The 23,680-nt window shown below is 36.7% G+C and overlaps 1 protein-coding gene across 1 annotated transcript in view; it reads right to left on the bottom strand.

Annotated features, from left to right (window-relative positions):
- Window positions 1-504: 504 nt before the first annotated feature.
- The window catches only part of ASTN1 (astrotactin 1), an 896,761-nt gene continuing 873,585 nt past the window's right edge, over window positions 505-23,680 (bottom strand). Inside the window, exons 22-23 of the mRNA XM_053693303.1 lie at window positions 9,030-9,213; window positions 505-742 (exon numbers count right to left, since the gene is read on the bottom strand). Coding sequence (XP_053549278.1) covers window positions 505-742; window positions 9,030-9,213 — 422 coding nt within the window. The remainder of the gene's footprint in view (window positions 743-9,029; window positions 9,214-23,680) is intronic.

Raw genomic sequence — 23,680 nt, 5'->3', positions numbered from 1 at the left:
CCAAAAGCTTTAACTGAATTCCTATATAAAATAGTGTAATTTTTAAAAGTAGACAAAAGAACAGACAAGGATCCAGGTAATGTATATTTCACTTCCTTACTACTTCAACACTTGATTATTCTATTATTTATGCTGTAGATTACATTTCCTACTTGTATTACCTTGTTAGGTGTGGTCTTTAACCAACTTCACAATACAATATGACCATATAAATGTTCATGCCCAAAAATCTGTACATAAAATACTGTATGATGATGCGTATACAGAATTTTGCTTGGAATCCTGTAAGGTTTACAGTCCATTAAAGTGTCAAAAGTTATTTTTTATATAATCCAGCCAGACAATGATGTAATCCTTCCAGGCTGTATCTATCTAGTTGATTACTTCCTACCTGGTAGTCAATACGATGTCAGCCCTGTATTGTATCTTATTCTTTGACATAATTTAACCTGTTTTATTCCAAATAATTCCTGTTTTTTGCAGCTTATATTACAGGAAGCTCATTCAGTTCTCTTTGCTGTCTCCATAGTCATTGCTAAGTACAATAAGGATCTGCTCCTCACAGTTCTTACGGAGGTCTCGACTCAGTTCAGCCCAGTTCAATGTATGCTGTCTCACCTCGCTGTAACGACAAGCTAGGTAGCGCAAGGAGGAACGACGGAGGCTGATCCGAGGTTCAGCAAGGAGGTGGCTACATCGAGGACTCAGCAGATCCAATTGGGATAGAATCAAACCAGCTTTCCTGGGAGATAAATGATTAAGGAAGAAAATATTCATGTTATTATATGTAATTTACAAATAAAAATTTTTTTTTAAAAATATTTTTATAAAAATAACCAAATGTTTTAGGGGAATAAGGAGGAACTTCAGTTATAGATTAAAGTGAATGTAAATTTTGATTCTAAGGTGCCCGGTTTTTAAAAATTTGATTAAAAACAGGGGCATTAATTCATCAAAATTTACATTTCACTCCTGTTGTAAAAAAAAAAAAATACCTTTTAAACTTGACAGTAGCTCCAGAGCATACTCTTTGACATTAATGATACTAACACTGATACTAACATTGTTATGAAACACTGCTGCCAGGGTGTACTAAAGACACATGAACACTAATGAGCTACTTTGAGGCAACATAGATTTACTCTTCAACTAAGGATACCAAGAAACAAAGTAAATTTGGTAATAAAAGTAAATTGGAAAGTTGTCTAAAATTACATGTTCTACTTAAACTGTTGAAGATTAATTTTGACTTTACTATCCCTTTAACCTCTTGCACTATTTGTACATAGGTACTACATCACACAGTACTTTGTCCAGCACACTATGTTGACTTAATACCTATGTCCAAAACAGAGGAACAAATGTTGCAGCCCCCGCTGTCAGCACATAAACAGCAGGAGCCAAACCAGGGGGAAAAAGGCATCTGCCTTTATATGGTAAGGGATCACTGATCATGCTCCCTTCCCATATGAAGCCAGATTGCCAATAATTACAGAGAGTGACACTGACACTGTCTGTGTCACTCACTGTAATGATTATCTGTTGGCACTGAGGGAGAGCGGTGGTAGGCAAGGAGGAAGGTAGGTGGATTGGCCCAGCAGAAGTGGGGGAGGGAGAGGTGGGATTCCCTACACTACAGAAAAAGTTTTATGAGGGAGGAATGGTGCACTATGCTACAGAAATAAAAACCAGGCTGGCTGGGAGGGGGAATCACCACTACAGAAAAAAATAGATCACTAGGAGAGGAAGGTGGGTAGGGTGAGGGGGACCCCTTCACTACAGAAAAGTATACAAAATAAATCATAATAGAAAAAAAAATAGAAAAATCATAATTTGTCTGCCAGTAACAAACATCGAGGTGGACAGTGGAAAGGGGGAGGGTAAGAAAGCGGTTATGGGGGTTAAAGAGGTGGAAGGTTGATGAGGGAGTCCTACACAACAGAAAAAAAAAAATATATATATATATTTTTAAAAAGCCCTAAAGTGCATACTGGCAGACTGTCTGCCAGTACCTAAGATGGTGGTGACCAGTGGTGGGGGGTAAGGAAGAGAGCTGTTTGAGAGGGATTAGTTAGGGACCGAGAGGTGTCAGGTTGGAGGGTAATCTCTACACTAAAGCAAACATTAACCTTACCAGCTAACAGATTAACCTCTTCACTACCAGGAATTTCAAAAGTGTGGTGTGCAGTTGTAAATAGCGGCCTTCTAACTACCAAAAACCAATGGCAAAGTCATTCGTGTCTGCTATTTCTGAACAAAGGGGATCCCGGAGAAGCTTTCACAACAATTAGTCTTATGACTGTAGTAGTTGTATGTAAATAATTTAAGTGAGAAACTCAAAGTTAATTTAAAAGTGAACAATTGATATACAGGTATATATTATTGTATCTGTCAGCCAAATAGTAATCATCAGGCCTCAACACTGAGGAACTAATTTTTTTTATGGGTTTTGGTTTTAATGAGAAAAGTTTGCTATTTCAATAGCAAAAAAATGAAAAACAGCAATTTACATATTAAGGGCTAGATTACAAGTGAGGCGCAAACGGTTTTGCGCAAGCGATATCGTATTTTCGAGAGCATTTTTATTTGCGCTGATATTACAAGTGGAGTGAAGACGCGATATCGCTAGCGCAATCTTGATCCTTACCGCAATCTCAGAGCTGTGGTTAACTGTTTCCAAAATTAAAAAGTTGCATAAAATACTTAAACAATACATTACAAAGTACAGTTACACTCATAATAACACTGTCTAATAAAAATTATTTGTAAAAAATTTCACAAAAACGTTATAAGGGCTCAAAAATATGAGATCTCGGTGTTAGAAACAAAAAGCTGCCGAAGGGCTTTATTATTGAGTTCAATACAGTACATATACGTCAAAAGATATGTGTGTGTATATATATATATATATATATATACACACACACACACATATATACAGTAAATACATTAATATATATATATAATATATTTGTATACATATTTTTCATTTGAGTATGCGATCACTTTTTTGCGCATTTTACAGAATGCAATCATTTTTGTGCATATTACAGTATGCGATCATGTTTGCCCATATTACAGTATGTGATCAAATAAGCGCATATTACAAAAAAACATGTTAAAGAACATTGGAATATGAAATTCTCATATTTTCATGTTAGGTTAGCGCTATTGCGAATATGTCCTGGTGTTTGTGTGAGGGAGTGGGTGTTTTTTTAATGTGTGTGTGTGTGTATGTATATGTGTATGTATGTATATAAATACAGATATACACATATAAACAGATATACACATATTGTATTTATACCTTGGAGCCCTTTCCACTCGAATATCTGAAAATATGAAAAATAGTTTTTATTCAATTTTAATATTTAATAATGTGTTTTGCTGCTTGTGTACTGTAAAGATTTTACATTCCAAATGTAAAGAGGTGTCTCCAGAGGTTGGTCATGGGTGTTTCAAGGAATTCCCTAGATGTGGTTGGGATTTTTCAACCACACCTCAGACCAGCAGACAGAATTCAGAAAGACTCCTGTAAAGTGTCTCATCTTGCGGTTGTCAAAACGAACCAAAGGAACAAACGGCTAGATTTAAAGTTTGTCGTTAGCTGTCAAAACCAGCGTTAGAGGCTCCTAACGCTGGTTTTGGGCTACCGCTGGTATTTAGAGTCAGTCAGGAAAGGGTCTAACGCTCACTTTGCAGCCGCAACTTTTCCATACCGCAGATCCCCCTACGCCATTTGCGTTTCCTATCTTTTCAATGGGATCTTTCTAACGCTGGTATTTAGAGTCGTGACTGAAGTGAGCGTTAGAAATCTAACGTCAAAACTCCAGCCGCAGAAAAAAGTCAGTAGTTAAGAGCTTTCTGGGCTAACGCCGGTTTATAAGGCTCTTAACTACTGTGATCTAAAGTACACTAACACCCATAAACTACCTATGTACCCCTAAACCGAGGTCCCCCCACATCGCTGCCACTCTATTAAATTTTTTTAACCTCTAATCTGCCGACCGCACACCGCCGCCACCTACGTTATCCCTATGTACCCCTAATCTGCTGCCCCTAATACCGCTGACACCTACATAATATTTATTAACCCCTAATCTGCCGCCCCCAATGTCGCCGCCACCTACCTACAATTATTAACCCCTAATCTGCCGACCGCACATCGCCGCAACCTTTGTTATCCCTATGTACCCCTAATCTGCTGCCCCTAACACCGCCGACCCCTATATTATATTTATTAACCCCTAATCTGCCGCCCCCAACGTCTCCTCCACCTACCTACAATAATTAACCCCTAATCTGCCGACCAGATCTCACCGCTACTCTAATAAATGTATTAACCCCTAAAGCTAAGTCTAACCCTAACACTAACACCCCCCTAAGTTAAATATAATTTAAATCTAACGAAATAAATTAACTCTTATTAAATAAATTATTCCTATTTAAAGCTAAATACCTGTAAAATAAACCCTAATATAGCTACAATATAAATTATAATTATATTGTAGCTATTTTAGGATTAATATTTATTTTACAGGTAACTTTGTATTTATTTTAACCAGGTACAATAGCTATTAAATAGTCAATAACTATTTAATAGCTACCTAGTTAAAATAATTACAAAATTACCTGTAAAATAAATCCTAACCTAAGTTACAATTAAACCTAACACTACACTAGCAATAAATTAATTAAATAAAATACCTTCAATTATCTACAATTAAACCTAACACTACACTATCAATAAATTAATTAAATAAAATACCTACAATTAAATACAATTAAATAAACTAACTAAAGTACAAAAAATAAATAAGAACTAAGTTACAATAAATAAAAAAATATTTACAAACATTAGAAAAATATTACAACAATTTTAAACTAATTACACCTACTCTAAGCCCCCTAATAAAATAACAAAGACCCCCAAAATAAAAAAATGCCCTACCCTATTCTAAAATTAAAATAGAAAAGCTCTTTTACCTTACCAGCCCTTAAAAGGGCTATTTGCGGGGCATGCCCCAAAGAATTCAGCTCTTTTGCCTGGAAAAAAAACCATACAATACCCCCCCCCAACATTACAACCCACCACCCACATACCCCTAATCTAACCCAAACCCCCCTTAAATAAACCTAACACTAAGCCCCTGAAGATCTTCCTACCTTATCTTCACCACACCGGGTATCAGCGATCCGTCCAGGCTCCGATGTCTTGATCCAAGCCCAAGCGGGGGGCTGAAGACATCCATCCTCCGGCTAAAGTCTTGATCCAAGTGGGCAGAAGAGGACATCCGGACCGGCAAACATCTTCATCCAAGCCGCATCTTCTATGTTCTTCCATCCGATGACGACCGGCTGATCTTCAAGACCTCCAGCGCAGATCCATTCATCTTCACCGACGACTTCCCGACGAATGACGGTTCCTTTAAGGGACGTCATCCAAGATGGCGTCCCTCGAATTCCGATTGGCTGATAGGATTCTATCAGCCAATCAGAATTAAGGTAGGAAAATTCTGATTGGCTGATGGAATCAGCCAATCAGATTCAAGTTCAATCCGATTGGCTGATCCGATCAGCCAATCAGATTGAGCTTGCATTCTATTGGCTGTTCCGATCAGAACGAAGCCTAACGCAGCCATTCTGTGAACTCTAAATACCAGCGGTATTTAAAAGGTGCGGGGAAAAAAAAGCATGCGTAGCTAACGCACCCCTTTGGCCGCAGAACTCTAAATCTAGCCGAAAGTGTTTCAGCAGCACTTGTGAGATCCATCATTTAAAAATAATAAAACTTTATTTCATAATATATAAAAACATATCACAGAGGGGTCCCACTTGATGCATTTTGCAATATTATGAAACACAGTTGAAAGGGACACTGAACCCAAATTTTTTCTTTCGTGATTCAGATAGAGCATGCAATTTTAAGCAACTTTCTAATTTACTCCAATTATCAATTTTTCTTCGTTCTCTTACTACTTTTATTTGAAAAATAAGGCATCTAAGCTAAGGAGCCAGCCAATTTTTGGTTCAGACTCTGGACAGCACTTGTTGATTGGTGGGTGAATTTATGCACAAATCTGCAAGAACAACCCAGGTTGTTCACCAAAAATGGGCCGGCATCTAAACTTACATTCTTTCTTTTCAAATAAAGATACCAAGGAATGAAGAAAATTTGATAATAGGAGTAAATTAGAAAGTTGTTTAAAATTGTATGATCTATATGAATAATGTAAAATACATTTTGGGTTTCATGTCCCATTAAAGGGACACTAAACCCAATTTTTTTCTTTTTAAGCAACTTTCTAATTTACTCCTATTATCAATTTTTCTTCATTCTCTTGCTATCTTTATTTGAAAAAGAAGGCATCTAAGCTAAGGAGCCAGCAAATTTTTGGTTCAGACACTGGACAGCACTTGTTTATTGGTGCTGTCCAATCAGCAAGGACAACCCAGGTTGTTCACCAAAAATGGGCCGGCATCTAAATTTACATTCTTGCTTTTCAAATAAAGATACCAAGGAATGAAGAAAATTTGATAATAGGAGTAAATTAGAGAGTTGTTTAAAATTGCATGCTCTATCTGAATCACAAAAGAAAATGTTTGGATTCAGTGTCCCTTTAATCATTTTTAATTGACATATCTCACTAGTGCCTCTAAAACAATTTGTACTTGCGACTTGTTCAACCTCTGCAGCGTTAAACCCTGTGGCAGCATGGGTAATGTGGTCCTCTACTACCTTCTGTATTGCAACATACTGACATCAGCGTGTCTTGTAGCTGCAGCTTATATGTGTGCCTCTCTATCTAAAAGCTGACATGATTGTGTAATTATTATTTTAATTTTATTTCTCTTTAACTGTTTTCATAGAGCATGTCATTTTAAACAACTTTCCAATTTACTTCTATTATCTAATGTGCTTTATTCTCCTGCTATCCTTTGTTAAAAAGAATACCTAGGTAGTCAAAGGAACAGCAAAGCACTGTTGGGAGCTAGATACTGATTGGTGGCAGCATGTACATGACTGTTGTCATTGGCTTACCTGAAGTGTTCAGTTAACTCCCAGTAGTGCATTGCTGCTCCTTCAACATAGTATACCAAGAGAACAAAGGAAATTTGATAGTAGGAGTAAATTGGAAAGTTGTTTAAAATTGTATGATCTACATACATACATACATGTCCTATTAAAGGGACACTAAACCCAAATTTTTTCTTTCATGATTCAGATAGAGCATGCCATTTTAAGCAACTTTCTAATTTACTCCTATTATAATTTTTCTTCGTTCTCTTGCTATCTTTATTTGAAAAAGAAGGCATCTAAGCTAAGGAGCCAGCAAATTTTTGGTTCAGACACTGGACAGCACTTGTTTAATGGTACTGTCCAATCAGCAAGGACAACCCAGGTTGTTCACCAAAAATGGGCCAGCAACTAAACTTACATTCTTGCTTTTCAAATAAAGATACCAAGAGAATGAAGAAAAATTAATAATAGGAGTAAATTAGAAAGTTGTTTAAAATTGCATGCTCTATCTGATTTACAAAATAAAAAATGTGGGTTCAGTGTCCCTTTAATTTGACCATTACTTTATTTAGAGGGTTTTTTGTTTGTTTGTTTGTTTGTTTGTTTTATTTATTTATTTTAAGAAACATTCTAAATTTTAATATTTTTTCATCCTTTGGAAAACAAGCTCAGATTAAATTCACAGATAGTATATACAAAAAATGAGCATATACATGTTTCCATTGCTAATTTTTTTTCGGTGTATGCCATCATTGCTCTAATTTTGCCAATGGCAAATGTTCAGTTTTTGCAGATACTTATATACGTAATAATAAACTCATTGGCATATAGATATTTATTTATGACCTAGAGAGGAACTGGAACTGTGATATTTTTTATACTAATGGTTATTGATGAACTTTATTCAGCTTTATATTTTTCAGAAATTTCCAATATCTAATGTAACATTAAAACATTGAGGGATGGATTACAAGTGGAGCACTAAATATCGTTTTCGTGAAAGCTATATTTGCACTCCACTGTGAGATACCAGCACATGCTAATCTGCGCTGGTATTATAGCAATGCGAACGCGAGGTCGTGCTCACATTGCCAGGAAGCATTGCACTCATGAGAGAGCGTTTCCATAGGCTGCCTAGCCCAGTTGTTTTTTATTTTAAAAAATGGCAAAACATTTTTGATACAAACTATAATGCACTCTATTTTGAGGGCATTTGGGGCACTTTTCGAAATTTAATTTTCTGGTTAATTTTCTGAGCGCTAATGGCTACCCTGAGCTTGTGATAGCAATAACCAGCCACTTGTAATGGCTGGTTAATTATTGCTTGCCAACAAATGGGCAAATTTGCCCATTTGCGGGCATCAGCTAATTTAGCGCTCTACTTGTAATCTTGCCCTGAATGCAACGTTTGATATAAGTGCTGATATTAACCCTTTGAGTGCTAAGCACTTTCCCACCTGGGTGCTAAGATTTTGTAATGTTTTTTTATTCTTTTAATTTTTTTTTAAACTTTTTTTTTCATTTTTTTCAGACCCCCCAAGACTTACACTGTTCGAAAGGTTAGGTGATTACCTTTCCAATGGTGGGTCTGTAGCTGCTTAGATGCCTGAGATACAGGCTTCTAAGCAGCATGCCCCCTGCTCCTATACTTTACATTGTTAAGTATAAATAAAGTTGCGCAGTGACATCATCACGCTATTGCGCGTGACGTCACCACGCAAAACGGGAAGCCCCGGCGATGCCTGTCACTCTACAGGCACGATCGCCGGGGTAGGAGCCGGTGGCAGCCCCCAGATCTCACTCAAGGTGGGAGAGTGCTAGTGACGGCTCTGAGCCGTCATTAGCACCAGAGTGGGAAACTCTGTGATGGCTCAGAGCAGTCATTAGCACTCAAAGGGTTAAATGTAAAAAAAAAAAAAATGTTTTGAAACAGTATTGAATTTTTAACAGTAACAGCCTCAATACTCTATAAGAACTGAGAATACTGAGATTTTTTTTAAATGGTTACCTGGGCCCCAGCTCATCCTCGCAGCGCCAGGTGAATTCTCCGAAGCTCTGGTAGTGCAGATTGTAGTGGTAACGTACACGGTGTAGACTAGGAGAACCCAGTTCTAACAAGGTGTTATACGCTGTTTGCTGCTCCTTACCACTTGTGTACCCATTAAAGAGGTTGTAGATCTTTTCAGCTACCTCTGGTGAAGAATAAAGAAATTGGAAGTTGTCAACAGGAATATTAAATATGACATTACTTGACCCTGCCCTATATTCTAAAATAAAATGTTTACAAATTACATGTTAAATACGTGAAGGTGCAGATAATTAATATTTAAAATTTTCTATATCATTTGTATATCAATATACTATTTAAAGTGAATGTAAAGTTGAATGAATGAGTGCCCAGTTTTTAAAAATACAAATAAAAACAGGGGCACTTTCATTCATTAAACTTTATATTGCAGTGTTGTTTTTAAATACCTTTTTCCTTAGGAAACCCAGACAGGCGAATCCTCCCGCCCACAGCTCCTCTGTACTTACCTCAGCAATGACAAAACCGACTTCTTCCATTCATGGCGTGCACCCCAGAGCGTCCATCTTGTGAGGCCAAGCAATGATTGGAGGAAGCGGGTTTCGTCATTGCTGTGGTAAGTACAGAAGATCTGCGGGTGAAGGATCGCCGGTCTGGGTTTCCTAATGAAAAAGTATTTAAAAGCAACGCCTGCAATGTAAAGTTGAATGAATGAAAGTGCCCCTGTTTTTAATTGTATTTTCATTCATTCATTCAACTTTACATTCACTTTCAGAACAAACAATTCGATTTACTGTGAAAACCTATCAATGTAATTTACCTATCAATGTAATTTTTGGATATACATAAACTTAAAAATATTTTGGTCTTCTCTCTAATTGCAAGTGGTAATAATTTATACTTGTATTTCTAATGGTCCTCGAACCCTTCCAGCAAAACAGGTCAACTACATATCTCATCTTTGTGAAATTAAAAGGTGCATATCATTTATTGACAATGTTGTAGTTATATAGACAGAACGAAGAAGAGTAAATCACTTGCCAAATGCCCTACCCATTCTCTGTATGAAGACACTATCCCAGTTCTCCGGAGATGAACACATTAGTATTCACCTTTTAGATATATAAAACATAGTTTAACTAAGAAATACATTATTGTACTAGGATTGATATTCTTATCAGAGGAAGGTTACAGAATATTTGTGTTAATACACGTGTTGGAAAAGATTAATTAATATATAATTAATATATAGCAAAACTATTAACTATTATCATCAAGATTTAAGTAGTATAGTAGAGTTTAAAGGGACATGAAACACAACCATTTTCTTTCATGGTATATATATATTATTTTTTTATTGTTGAAAACAAGTAGAAGGGTCCAAATAAAAAATAATAACTTATAGCTACACCAATGTAAGAGTTTAATGTATCATACATATTTGTGTATTATTAAATAATACATATTTATGTAGATAAAAGAAAAAAGTTATACACACAAGAGAGAAAAAAAATTCAGTACAATTGTGAAGTTAAATAAACATTTTAGACTTAGTTTCTAGGTTATACTGGTAATTGAAATAAATATAGCTAGTAGTTACACAGAGACATGTGCTTTGTCTACAGCGTAACAGTTCAGAAAGAACCATATAGATTTGTGCATCAACATAAAGGTTTAAAGGGATACTACACCCAATTTTTTTCTTTCATGATTCAGATAGAGCCTGAGATTTTAAGCACCTTTCTAATTTACTCCTATTATCAATTTTTCTTTGTTCTCATGCTATCTTGATTTAAAAAAAGCAGTACTGTAAGCTTTAGAGCCGGACCATTTTTTGCTCAGCACCTGGGTAGCGCTTGCTGATTTGTGGCTAAATGTAGCAAACCAATCAGCAAGCTCTACCAAGGTGCTGAACTAAACATGGGCCGGCTCCTAACCTTTTTCAAATCAAGATAACATGAGAACAAATAAAAATTGATAATAGGAGTAAATTAGAAAGTTGCTTAAAATTGCATGCTCTATCTGAATCATTAAAGGAAAAATTGTGGGGTTAGTATCCCTTTAAGAGAGAAAAAAGGGGACCAAAGAATAAACCACTTATACGTATTAACATTTTTAAAATAGAATCTGCATTTTCTTATCATAACCAAGTATATGTCAATATTTTCAAATATCTCATTTAAAAAAAATAATAATTGGGGGGAGCATATCCCCTTACTCTCCTCTATGAAGAAGAAAAAAAAATGACTTTATTCTTCCTCTCCCTAATCCTCTCCTCCCTCCTCAATCCCCTTCTTCTCCGTATTCCCCCTGACATCAATCTATCCTAAATTAGTGGCTAATATCTAAATTGCTAAAGTCGAAAAGTAGGGGACATCTGTTTGTAACACTCGCCTAATAAACTTTGAATCCTAAAATGGAGACAGGAAATTAATTTGGATACATATTTCCACATAGATTTCCACATTAAGAAAATAATATTTCTAGCACAAAGAATCACAACAAATTAACAAATCTCACATTAAAACAAACTTGAGTACCTCCCATTAGAAATATAATATCTTTTTTTTTTTTTTTTTTTTAAAGATGCAAAACTTAATTATTTTGGACAACCTTATGCCAGAAAAAAAAAACTTATTTTAGGGCAGTACCAAATACAGTGCGATAAATTAGCTAGAGGAAAATTATATCTATAACATCCAATAGGATCTATATTCCAATTAGATACGTTGCTTGGTGTTTAATATGATCTATTAATTTGTTTTAAATTTGATTCCAAGATTATAGAGGAGTTGCAGCCCATGCTCTGTTGATAATTTGTTGATACCGAGACAACATTCAATGCCCATTTTTTGTGCCAAGTTTGGTGCTTCCTCTTTTTGAAATAAAAGATAATACTAACAGGATATAAATGAGAACCAAATTTAAATAAAGTAATATATTTTTTTTAAGCTATCCTAGTTTTTATCAGTAGCTTTGAAATTCAGAGAATTGGGAAAGCGTCTTATCTGTAGGTAACCAAAAAAATCCTGGTTGTCTATATGAAATATTTGCTTAATACAGTATTTTCAAAAGAGTCAACAGCATCTTGATTTTCATTCAAGCATTGAGTGCAGTACTCTTAAGCTTCCTTTTCCTAAATATCTTGAAATCAAATCCTTCACTAAAAAGAGGGCTGGGGAAATGTGAATTAGAGCCGAGAAATTTGCAGATTCTGTGCCAAGCTATTATTGGATTTGTGCACATTATCATTCTCTTCATATATATAAGGGGATACTATTAATTTCTAAATGAATGGCTGCGTTTGAAGGAAACTAGGTTAAAAAGATTAGATTCAATGTCCTTTAGAGAAAAATTACCCCTTTCTGTCAACCAGCCTGGGACAAGTTTTACTACACAAACCCAATTACATTTTTGTAAAGCCTGCATATTCTTTAAATTGTGATAATCTATGTAATGAAAGTTTGGCTTCATGTTTACTCCAAAGAAATTCCCTAACTGCTGAATTATATTGTTTTACATGTATGGACTTGATAAATAAAGGCAAATATTGCATAATGTACAGTAATTTGGGAAATATTGACATATATATTAGATTGATCTTCACAGATAATGAAAGAGGAAGAGGGGCCCAATTTTTAAAACGTCTAAGATTTTAATAATCGCATCTTTAGAATTCATTTTATACCACTTCTCCGGAGAAGTACTTATTTTAATACCCAGATAGCTTAAATTATATGGTACATTTACTGAAGATGATTTATTTTTATTGATCCATATTAGATCAGATGTGTGACTATTAATAGAGTATCCTGAAAATGAGGTCTGCTTCTGGTAAAACTGCGAGCCTGTTGGAGCTTTACCAGCCACTTGTTATTTAGCGTGCGTCTGTAAACAGACAAATTTTCCCCTTTACGGTCGCACATTAAGATGGCACTCCACTTATAATCTAGCTCTTATTTGGGCCATACATATTACACAGAACATATCTTGTTCTCTCTAAATTAATTTGTAGTATTATGAATCTTTCTCAAGGATCAATTTCTGAATTTAAAACCTCATAGTTAAGATTCTTATGAAGTAGGATTGCAACTGTTGTCCTCCTGGAATGACAAGGAGTGGCTATCACCTCTCCTATCCATCCACTCTTTAAATTTACTAATTATTTCTGTCCTAGGTATGTTTCCTGTAAAAATGCAATATGTGTTTTTAACAATTTTAGATGTTAAATGATCATTTTTCTTTTTATTGGGGAGGCAATACCCCCAACATTCCAGAATATTAATTTAATAGTGGCCATTTTTTATTCCTTAGAAACAAAACAAGGGGGGAAAATCCTTAAAACTATCATCCCTCTAAAGTTAAACACTGAATTAGTTTTAATGTTATGTTGCACAAAAAGATACACTTTTTTTTTTCATAAAAGCCCTTGCGTCTTCTATAATATTCAGTATTTGGCATTCTCCTTCTCTCATTACTTTAATTCTAGCTGGATACAATAAAAAAGCTTTAAAGCCTTTTTTAATTAATCATGAGCATATAGGGGTAATTTCTTTTCTACGATTTGTTGTCACTATGGATACATCTTGAAAGATTATTATTCTGCTTTCTCCTATAAATACTGATATCTTCTTTCTATAATATGTGAGAATATCTAGTTTATCTTGAAAATTAAGCAATTTAACAATAATTGGCCTGATTGTTTTAGAGCCATTCACTCTCAGCCTTTCTTGACCCAACCTCTGAGCTCTTTCCACCATAATTGCGTGCCTAGGCATTTCCAGTATATGAGGAAGTTCCTCTGTCACAAATCTAATTAAATACTTATATTCAAGTAATTCAGGAACACCATTAATTCTTAAATTGTTCCTTCTGGAACGATCTTCTAGATAGTTCAGCCTCTCCTGTTTTTCAGTGTCCTACTGAAATATGTTCATCTTGTCCTCCATATCTAATATTCATGATTTTGCCACTTCTAATCTATTAGTAAATTAACATAGTTCGGTGGATTAAGAGGAAAAATCTTGCCTTAATTGATCAAAAATGAGGCAGCATCAGGTCAGATATTTCCTTTACTAAATGTTGGACATCTAAGTCAGGTTTAGTCAAACTGTTCTCATCTGCAAAACTATCTTGAGATGTAGCATTAAAAGTTTTATTCTTTCTTTATTTTTAGGTGGTATAATTAAGATGTCGAATCTTGGGTGAAATAATACATTTCTCTATAAGGTAGAAAAGAAAAACAAACAAAAGTGATTGTGAACAGAAATAGACAGCACAGAATAGGTGCAATAATTGTATGCATGTAAGTGTACAAGTAATGTAATCTCTTTTGCTATATAAAGAATAAAGTAGCAACACTTCAAGTGTGACAGGTTCTTAAAAAATCTCAACCGTTCTGAAGCCAATAATGGTAAACATGTTTTGCCCTAATCAGTACAGTAAAATTTTGAAACACTGATATAGAGGAGAGTAAGAGGAGAAATTCAATTAAATAACCCATCTGCTGGAAAAGATTGTGAACAATGTAACCCTTAAACCTTTACCAACCTTCCTTTCCTGTTTCACCAATTGTAAAAAAAAAAAAAAAAAAAAAAAAACCCATAAATTTGACCCAAAGCACTTCCATTCAAATATTAAATCTCCAACTATAAATATGCATATATATATATATATATATATATATGTAACAATAGAAGTAGAAATAAGTTCTCCAGAGTCCCAGTTACTTAGTTTTACACAGTACAGTTCTTCCCTTTAATCTTTTGATATAATTGTATGCCATTTAAGCATCTTCAGAGGAAGACAGACTTCGGACAAAGGCTTTCTCTGGAAGGAATTAGTCAACCTGACAGTGGCCCAAGAGTTCAATAAGAATATGTTCCCAATTATTTAGGCAACTTCTTCAAACACCCAAAAGACTTTATAATACGAGGAACCTTTCTACTAGCTTTAGTGTTGGATTACCGGGTGAAGAATAGAACACGAGAGCATTACATTTTCCAAAGAAAGTTCCCAAAATGACATCCAAATTTATGATATGCAACCAAGAAATTATTAGTCCTGAGGTGCTCCACTATAATGTATAATTGCTTCCAAATAAATGACCAGTAGGTATCTTCACTGGGGAATACCAGGTTGTGTAAAGAGACAGATCTCACATTTGTCTATAGAATGGGCTCCAATACAGTTAACCAGAAGTTAAAACATTATTATAATGATCTTTCCAACTGTCAATCAAGTTATCAATAAACAGTAGACGGCTCTTACCATTATAGGACTGTGCACCCATTACTGCCAAAACTTCCAACCAACCTCTGGTACCCCGGAACCCCTAACCTGCTGTCTTGTAGATATCAAGCAACTCCCCCCAAATAGCTTACTGTGCTTCTCCTTTGTAACTAAGGAAACATATTTACCCAGAAAGGAGACAATATTCTGGCACACAACAATTTATTTAGTAGTTGAAGTTGATGCATATGTGGCCAAGAGAAAAAAAGGCCAATTAAGATGACATCCAACTTGAGACAGTTTCAGTTACTTGGTTTGGTGGGGTCTCTCAGGCAGGGTGATATGATTTCCGACAAAAGATCCAACAATGCCAGTGACGTGGTAAGGAGGAGGCCAGGACTACCCATGTGCTTCTCCAGCAAACTGCTGGCCCAAGCAAAGCAACTCAGCTTGGGCAGAAACACTGTGGTTAGTGCGGTCAGTGCTTTGCATTCTTGCTTCATGAGCCTCCTGACATACATCACATCCACTGCAGCATAATACTGGAAGTCCTTTGGATATTTCCAGTATGTTAGTATATTTTTAACTTTGAGTAAAAACATTGCTTTTATACAAAACACATTTAAAGGGACATGAAATGCAATCTTTTTCTTTCATTATTTGGATAGATCACACAATTTTAAGCAGCTTTCAACTTAATTTATTATCAACTTTGATTAATTATCTTGGTATCCTTTCTTTTAGGAGCAGCAGTGCCCTACTGGGAGATAGCTGAACAAATCAGGGGGGCTTTGATGCTCCTGAGCCTACCTAGGTGTTGCATGCACTGTGAATCATTAAAGTTTAATTTTGACTTTGTTGTCCTTTTAACCGTGAGCTGCTGATTTTCAATTTGTTTATATTGCATCTTCTTCTTTCACAATGGGCTACAAGTATACTGATCCCTTATGTATAGCAGAGGTTATATCATTAACAAAATATAATCAAATGTCACATAATTTCCTTGGGCGTTGGAAATGTATCAGGAAACAATATATATATATGTGTGTGTGTGTGTGTGTTCTCAGATAATATACTAAGTTAATGATATACACTTATCAGTTTTTGGCAAATGAGGTTTTTTTTTAGTAGATTTAGAAACCTATGTATGTAAAACAAGGCAGTATAAGACGGATTTGGGAAGTAATGAATGATGATATCTGGGCTATGGTGCAATGGATCCCAGTCTTTCTCACCCATCTACGATAAGTTACATGTTATGTTTTATTTAACCTGAAATCTGTTTTGCTATTTCATTGTAATTAAATATAAATATTTGGTTAACTGAATGCAACAAGACATGCAGTCCTTGCTGATTATAAATTGTGCAAATAGTAAACTGAATGTACTTTAAAGGGCCACACTAGTCAAACAATTATATGCTCTAATCTGTTACAGCATGTCATTTTTACAACTATTGACGTTGCTCAATTGTGTGTTTAACAACCACAAAGGGGGTAAACACACAGTAGAATGGCTGCTCAGAACCTGCGGTTGCATTGCTTGTCCCAAGCTGAATCCGCAGCTGATCCAATTATAAGAGCTAGTTGCACATCTAAGTCATACAACTAAAGCTGCTGATTGGATCAGCAATGGGTTCCGCTTGGGACTGGTACTGCACTGTGGGTTTTCGAGAGTCACTTCTACTGAGTGTTTAACAGATTTGCAGTGACTAAACACACAGTACAGCATGGTCGATAGTCATAAAATGACATGATGTAACGGATTAGAGTATGTACATTTTTTTTAATTATTATGGCTGTTTAATTACTGTTTTCAATCAGTTGACTGAATAGAATTTGCTTATGTATGTATTAATCAATCAATTGCATTTAACTATGTTTATTGTAATCAATAATAAACTGTGTAATTGCATAATCCTTTTGATCTGAAACTGTGTAATTATATAATCCCTTTGATCTGAAAGTATTTAATTATTTTGTTAAAACTCTAAGCAATACAGTTTATTGGACTTTTGTAGTTTTCCATCATTTTACATAAGTGTCTATTATTTACAATTTGGAAGATAAATTTTTATTATTCCCAGAACACTCTAAGATTAGCAGCATTTTGTTTTTACACAACAAAGCAGCCAAGATACAACATCTGGTGTCTGTAAGGATATGTTTAATTAATTTAGAATCATTTCATCTAGATTTTCAGGTGCTAAACCAACATTTTCATTATAGTTTTATGTTATGTTGTTGTAGAAATTAGCATGTAAGTTGTGCAATGGACTCTCAGTGCTCTTAAAACTGTTGGACAAAAACAAAATTATGGTAAATAGTGTATTAATATTCATATCATTTTTACAAAAAACTGCTAAGATATTCAGCATACATAGGTAGAGCAATGGGTATACGATTAGGGGAATCTGATTCCTTTTTATAAGGATATAATCAATCCAAGATTTAAAAAATGAAATTTATTCTTACCTGATAAATTTGTTTCTTTCTTGACACGGTGAGTCCACGGATCATCATAATTACTATTGGGGAATATCACTCCTGGCCTGCAGGAGGAGGCAAAGAGCACAACAGCAAAGCTGTTAAAAACCACTCCTCTTACCCACAACCCCCAGTCATTCGACAAAAGGGAAAGGAGAAAGGAAAGTAATATAAGGTGCAGAGGTGCCTGAGGTTTATGAAAAAATAAACTGCCTGAAAATACAGGGCGGGCCGTGGACTTACCGTGTCAAGAAAGAAACAACTTTATCAGGTAAGAATACATTTCATTTTCTTTCTAATGACACGGTGAGTCCACGGATCATCATAATTACTATTGGGAATCAATACCCAATCTAGAGGACACGGATGATTAGGGAGGGACAAGACAGCCTAAACGGAAGGCACCACTGCTTGAAAAATCTTTCTCCCCAAAAGAAGCCTCAGCTGAAGCAAAAGTATCAAACTTATAAAATTTAGAAAAAGCATGTAAAGATGACCAAGTGGCAACTTTGCAAATCTGTTCCACAGAAGCTCCATTTTTGAAGGCCCACGAAGAAGATACAGTCATTGTGGAATAAGCCGTGAGTCTCTTAAGAGGCTGCAGTCCAGCAGACTCGTAAACCAAACAAATAATACTCCTCAGCTAAAAAGAAAGAGAAGTAGCCATAGCTTTCAGACCCTTGCATTTCCTAGAAAACACAAGAAACAAAGAAGAAGACTGGTGAAATTCCATAGTCGCCTGCAAAAAATATTTCAACGCACGAACCACATCCAGTTTTGTGCAACAAACGCTCCTTATGAGAAGAAGGATTAGGAGTTGAACACACAGAAGAAACAACAATCTCTTGATTAATATTCCTATCCGAAACCACTTTGGAAGGAAACCTAAGGCAGTACACAGGACTACCTTATCAGAATGAAAAATAAGGTAAGGAGATTCACACTGCAGTGCTGAAAATTCCGAAACTCTTCGAACCAAAGAGATAGCAACCAAAAAACAAAAAACAAAACCTCTCAGGAAAACATCTTAATATCCAAAGACTGCATATACTCAAACAGAGCCTGCTGAAGAACTCTAAGAACCAAATTAAGACTCCAAGAAGGAGTAGCAAACTTAAACATAGGCCGGATTCTAACCAGGGCCTGACAAAAAGACTGCACATTTAGCACTTCCGCCAGAGGCTTGAGCAACAAGATAGATAAAACAGAAAGTTGACCCTTCAGGGTACCTACAGCTAAACCTTTCTCCAGACCTTCCTGGAGAAAAACCAAAACCTAGGAATCCTAACTCTACTCCAAGAGTAGCCTTTGGATTCACACCAATAAAGATCTTTATGCCATATCCTATAAAAAATGTTTTCCAATAACAGGCTTGCGAGCCCGAATCATAGTCTCAATAAACTCTGAAAACCCATGCTTAGAAAAAAAAAAAAATATCAAGCATTCAATCTCCAAGGAAGGGACCCTGAAGTAGAGGGTCCTTCCTTAACGGAAGACTCCAAGGTGGAAGATATGAAATCATCACCAGATCCGCATACCAGATTCTGTGAGGCCATGCCAGAGCAAAGAGAATCATTGACTGGCTCTTTCCTGACTGAATCAAACAATGACTCATGGAAGGAGAGCAAACGGAGGAAACACATACTCTAGAATGAAGTTCCAAGGAACTGCCAGAGCATCTATTAACACAGCCCGAGGATCTCTTGATCTCGACCCGTACCTTGTGAGCTTGGCATTCTGATGAGATGCCAAGAAAAAAACAGTTCCGGCTGCCCCCACTTGAAAACCAAGATGTCAAACACCTCCAGGTGAAGATCCCTCTCCCCCGGGTGAAATTTTTGTCTGTTCAGAAAATCCACTTCCCAATTGTCCACCCCTGAAATATGGATTGCAAACAGACAGAAATTGTGAGTATCTGCCTACTGAACAATCCTGGCTACCTCTGTCATGGCTGAGGAACTCCAAGTTCTTCCCTGATGATTAATGCAAGCCACTGACGTTATATTGTCCAACTGAAACCTGATAAACTGGGATGAAGCTAACTGAGGCCAGGCTAGAAGAGCCTAGAAGATTGCCCTCAGCTCTAAAAGCTTATGGAAAGAAGTGATACTTCCCGAGTCCATAGACCCTGAGCCCTAAAAGAACCCCAGGCAGCTCCCCATCCCAGCAGACTGGCATCCTTGGACACGATCACCCAAGAAGGTCTGCGAAAACAGATTCCCTGGGAAAAAAGATCTTAAGACAACCACCACAGAAGAGAACCTCTTGTCGCCTGATCCAGAACAATTCTAGGAGACAGTTCCACATAATCCCCATTCCATTGTCTGAGTATTCATAACTGCAATGGAGATGGAAGCAAGCAAACAGAATGATGTCCATAGCTGACACCATCAGACAAATTACCTCCATACACTGAGCCACTGACGGCCGAGGAGAGGACTGAAGGGCCAGACAAGAATTGAAGATCTTTGTTCTTCTGACCTCTGTCAAAAAAATCTTCATCTATAAAGAATCTTCCTAAAATCACCTACAACCGTGGGATATCGACCAGATAAGGCGCCACTGCAACACCCCACAACCTGAAACTAGAACAGGAACTATCACCCCCAGATTGGAAAGATCCTGGACACAACACAAGAATGCCTCTCTATTTAACTGGTCTATAGAAAATCTTGAGAAGTGAAACCTGCCCCTGGGAGGAAAACTTTTGAACTCCAACTTGTATCCGTGGGACCCACGTGCAATGCCCAGAGAGTGAAACAAGAGAGTCAGAAACAGGCTTCTTAGATTGCTTCCCCTTGTTGCAAGACTGAATGGACTTCCAGGAGGACCTGGACTGAATCTGCTTGGAAGAGGAGGGGAAAGGCGTACCTGAAAAGTTTCGAAAGGACCGAAAATTACTCTGACGCCCTTTCAGCTTATTTTTCTTATCCTGCGGGAGAAAAAGACCCTTTCCTCCCGCAAAATCTGATTTTTTTTTTTTAACCAAACCAGGACCAAACAAGGTCTTACCCTTGTAAGGAATAAACAAAAGCTTATACTTAGATGACACATCTGCAGACCAGGACTTTAACCACAAGGCTCTGCGTGCCAAAACAGCAAAACCAGAAAACTATGCTCCCAACTTAATAACTTGAAAGGATGCATCCACAATCAAGGAAATAGCCAACTTCAAGGCCCTAATCCTATCCTGAAACTCTACAAGAGGAGTATCAGACTGAATAGAATCAGACAACACATGAACCAGAAAGTTGCCTCACTAGTACACACCGCAGGCTGCTACATCCTTTTGAGTAACGCCTCCAACCTCTTATCCATAGGATTCCTAAAAGAACAACTGTCCTCTATGGGAATAGAGGTCCTCTTGGCCAAAGTGGAAACTGCTCCTTACACCTTGAAAACCATCTGCCAAGATTCCTTAACAGAATCAGCTATTGAAAACATCCTCTTGAAAAATGGAGAATGGGAAAAAGGAATACCAGGTCTCTCCCACACCCATGTAATAATCTCTGAAGCATGGCCAGGAACAGGAAACACCTTCACTGTGGAAGGTTCAAATACTAATTCAGCTTATTAGACTTCTTAGGAGTGACAATAACAATACATTTCCTCAGATGCAACCAAAGAATCATCCTCCTCAGACCTCTGAGAGGAAACCCTTGGAACAGACGCAACTGAATCAGAAACGACTTAAATTTCCTTTTGCGCTGCCCCTGTAATACAGGAAAAACAGAAAGCGCCTCCATTACCGCAGAAGATATCTGGGTAGCAATATCTTGTAATGAAACCCCAACCGGAGTATGAGATGAAGCGCAGGGCACTGCATGTGCGGACAACAAAGTATGGGACACTGGAGGAGAAAGCAGCAGTATCTCTGGAACAGGATACAGCTAATGGTGGCTCAGACTCAAAAAATCTATCCCTGTCATGTAAAGTTCTATCAATACAAGAGAGAGAAAAAAAGAACTGGTGGTTCCACATTGGAATCAAAACACAGGCCACATGAAACATTTTTACTTTACTGTCACTTTAAATAATAAAAAACAATATTAATTCCCAACAGCAGCAACAAATTACTGCCCTTCTCTAAAAACCACAGCAGTAAAACTCATCACAAAAATGTTACTGCTCCTTTAAATAATAAACGCACAAACAGCAGCAGCATTCAAAACAAAACTGCAAAAGGTCTTAAAATAAACTTAGGCAACCCCTCACCTCAACACTCATTGTGGAGGCGCATACCTGATCTGCTCACCGGAAAACAATCTCAACAGGGCTCCCAGACCTCATACCAACAAACTCAGTAGTGCAAATCCGATCCGGAACCCAAATGAAAAAGAACCGGAGAGGTGCACAAACTACTTGGTGCCACAGCAGAAACCCGCCCTAGTCATGGGCGTCTCAGATACAACAAACCCGGCTGCCATTACAACAAGCGGCATAACTGCCCGCAGCCATACAAGTTATCCACAGCAACAGTACATAGTGAAAAACACACGCTGCCTGAAACACACGCTTCCATACAAGATATTAACAGCAGCAGTACTCAGTGAAACACACACGCTGCCTGTAATACACGTTGCCAAACAACATATTAACAGCAACAATATTCAGGAAAACACACATGCTGCCATACAACTGAATAACAGCAGAAGTACTCAAAGAAACACACATGATGCCTTTAATACAACTAATTAACAGCAGCAGTACTATTAACTCAATACAAGAGAGCAATAGAAAAATAAAAAAAACTGAGCCACAGTCTCCAAGGTCCCCAGTGTCCTGCAACCATAAACTGCCAAATACCCCATATTAATAAAAATAGGAAGATCCTTAAAAGAAAAAGTGCCTAATTCCAGAAACCCCAGAAATTAAAATAAGGCATTTGCCATCTGAAATACCATATGCCCGACAGCAGGGCAGCATACCCGGTTTGAGAGACCCTCACCCTCTCAGGGACCTGTGGAAAAAAAGGAAGTCTGATTAAACTTAAACAGGCTTCCAAAGAAAGGGCAGCAACAACAAATTGGAAGGCGCAGTGAGGATTATACCCCACAAGTTCCCAGATGCTTAACCACTGCCCTACTGAAGAGACTGACATGGACTAGGGCTAAACCCCCAAAAAGACAGAGCAAACCTGTCCTGCTACAAAATAACAAACTTCTGATAGAAGAAACATCTCTCAGACACCTAAACTTTACCACCTCCATGCACTACAAGCAAAGAGATTGACTGGGGGTTGTGGGTAAGGGGAGTGGTATTTAACAGCTTTGGCTGTGGTGCTCTTTGTCTCCTCCTGCAGGCTAGTAGTGATATTCCACAATAGTAATTATGATGATCCATGGACTCACCGTGTCATTAGAAGGAAATATACTTCCTTAAACTTATGTGAGTTAATCAGGTTCCATCAGTTTTATAATTCTTTAAAAAGAAATCCTTAAAGACACATTTATCTCAAAATGTAAGTAATTACATTTAAGGAATATGCATTATACATTTATAATTTACTTATTTTCTTTTGCTGTAAAACATCTGTGAACTTTGTGCTTGCTCCATACTCTCTCTCGAGACTAATACTCTGATTATGTAACTTTAGTACGTTTTTTCATTTGCGTTCTTTACAGAAGCACTTTTAGATGAACCAAAGAAAACATATTTTGATGCCCAAATGATTACAATTTATGTGGCTATTTTTCAAGAACCCTCAACTGCATTATTACAAATTACCAAAAAATACTTTCAACACCAATTTTAATATCACTGTTGGATTCATGGGAATGCGGAGGAGGCTAAGACCATACATCCTCTTGAAATTTGTTTTGTATAGCCAAATGTAGGCACCTACTTTTTTCACTGTTTTGATGCCAATGAACCATCATATTTAAAATGATGAGCAACTAATTTCTGCATTAAGCA

This window comes from Bombina bombina, chromosome 10 (genome assembly GCF_027579735.1).
Source record: "Bombina bombina isolate aBomBom1 chromosome 10, aBomBom1.pri, whole genome shotgun sequence".
NCBI lineage: Eukaryota > Metazoa > Chordata > Amphibia > Anura > Bombinatoridae > Bombina > Bombina bombina.
This window is presented reverse-complemented; position numbering and strand designations above follow the sequence as displayed.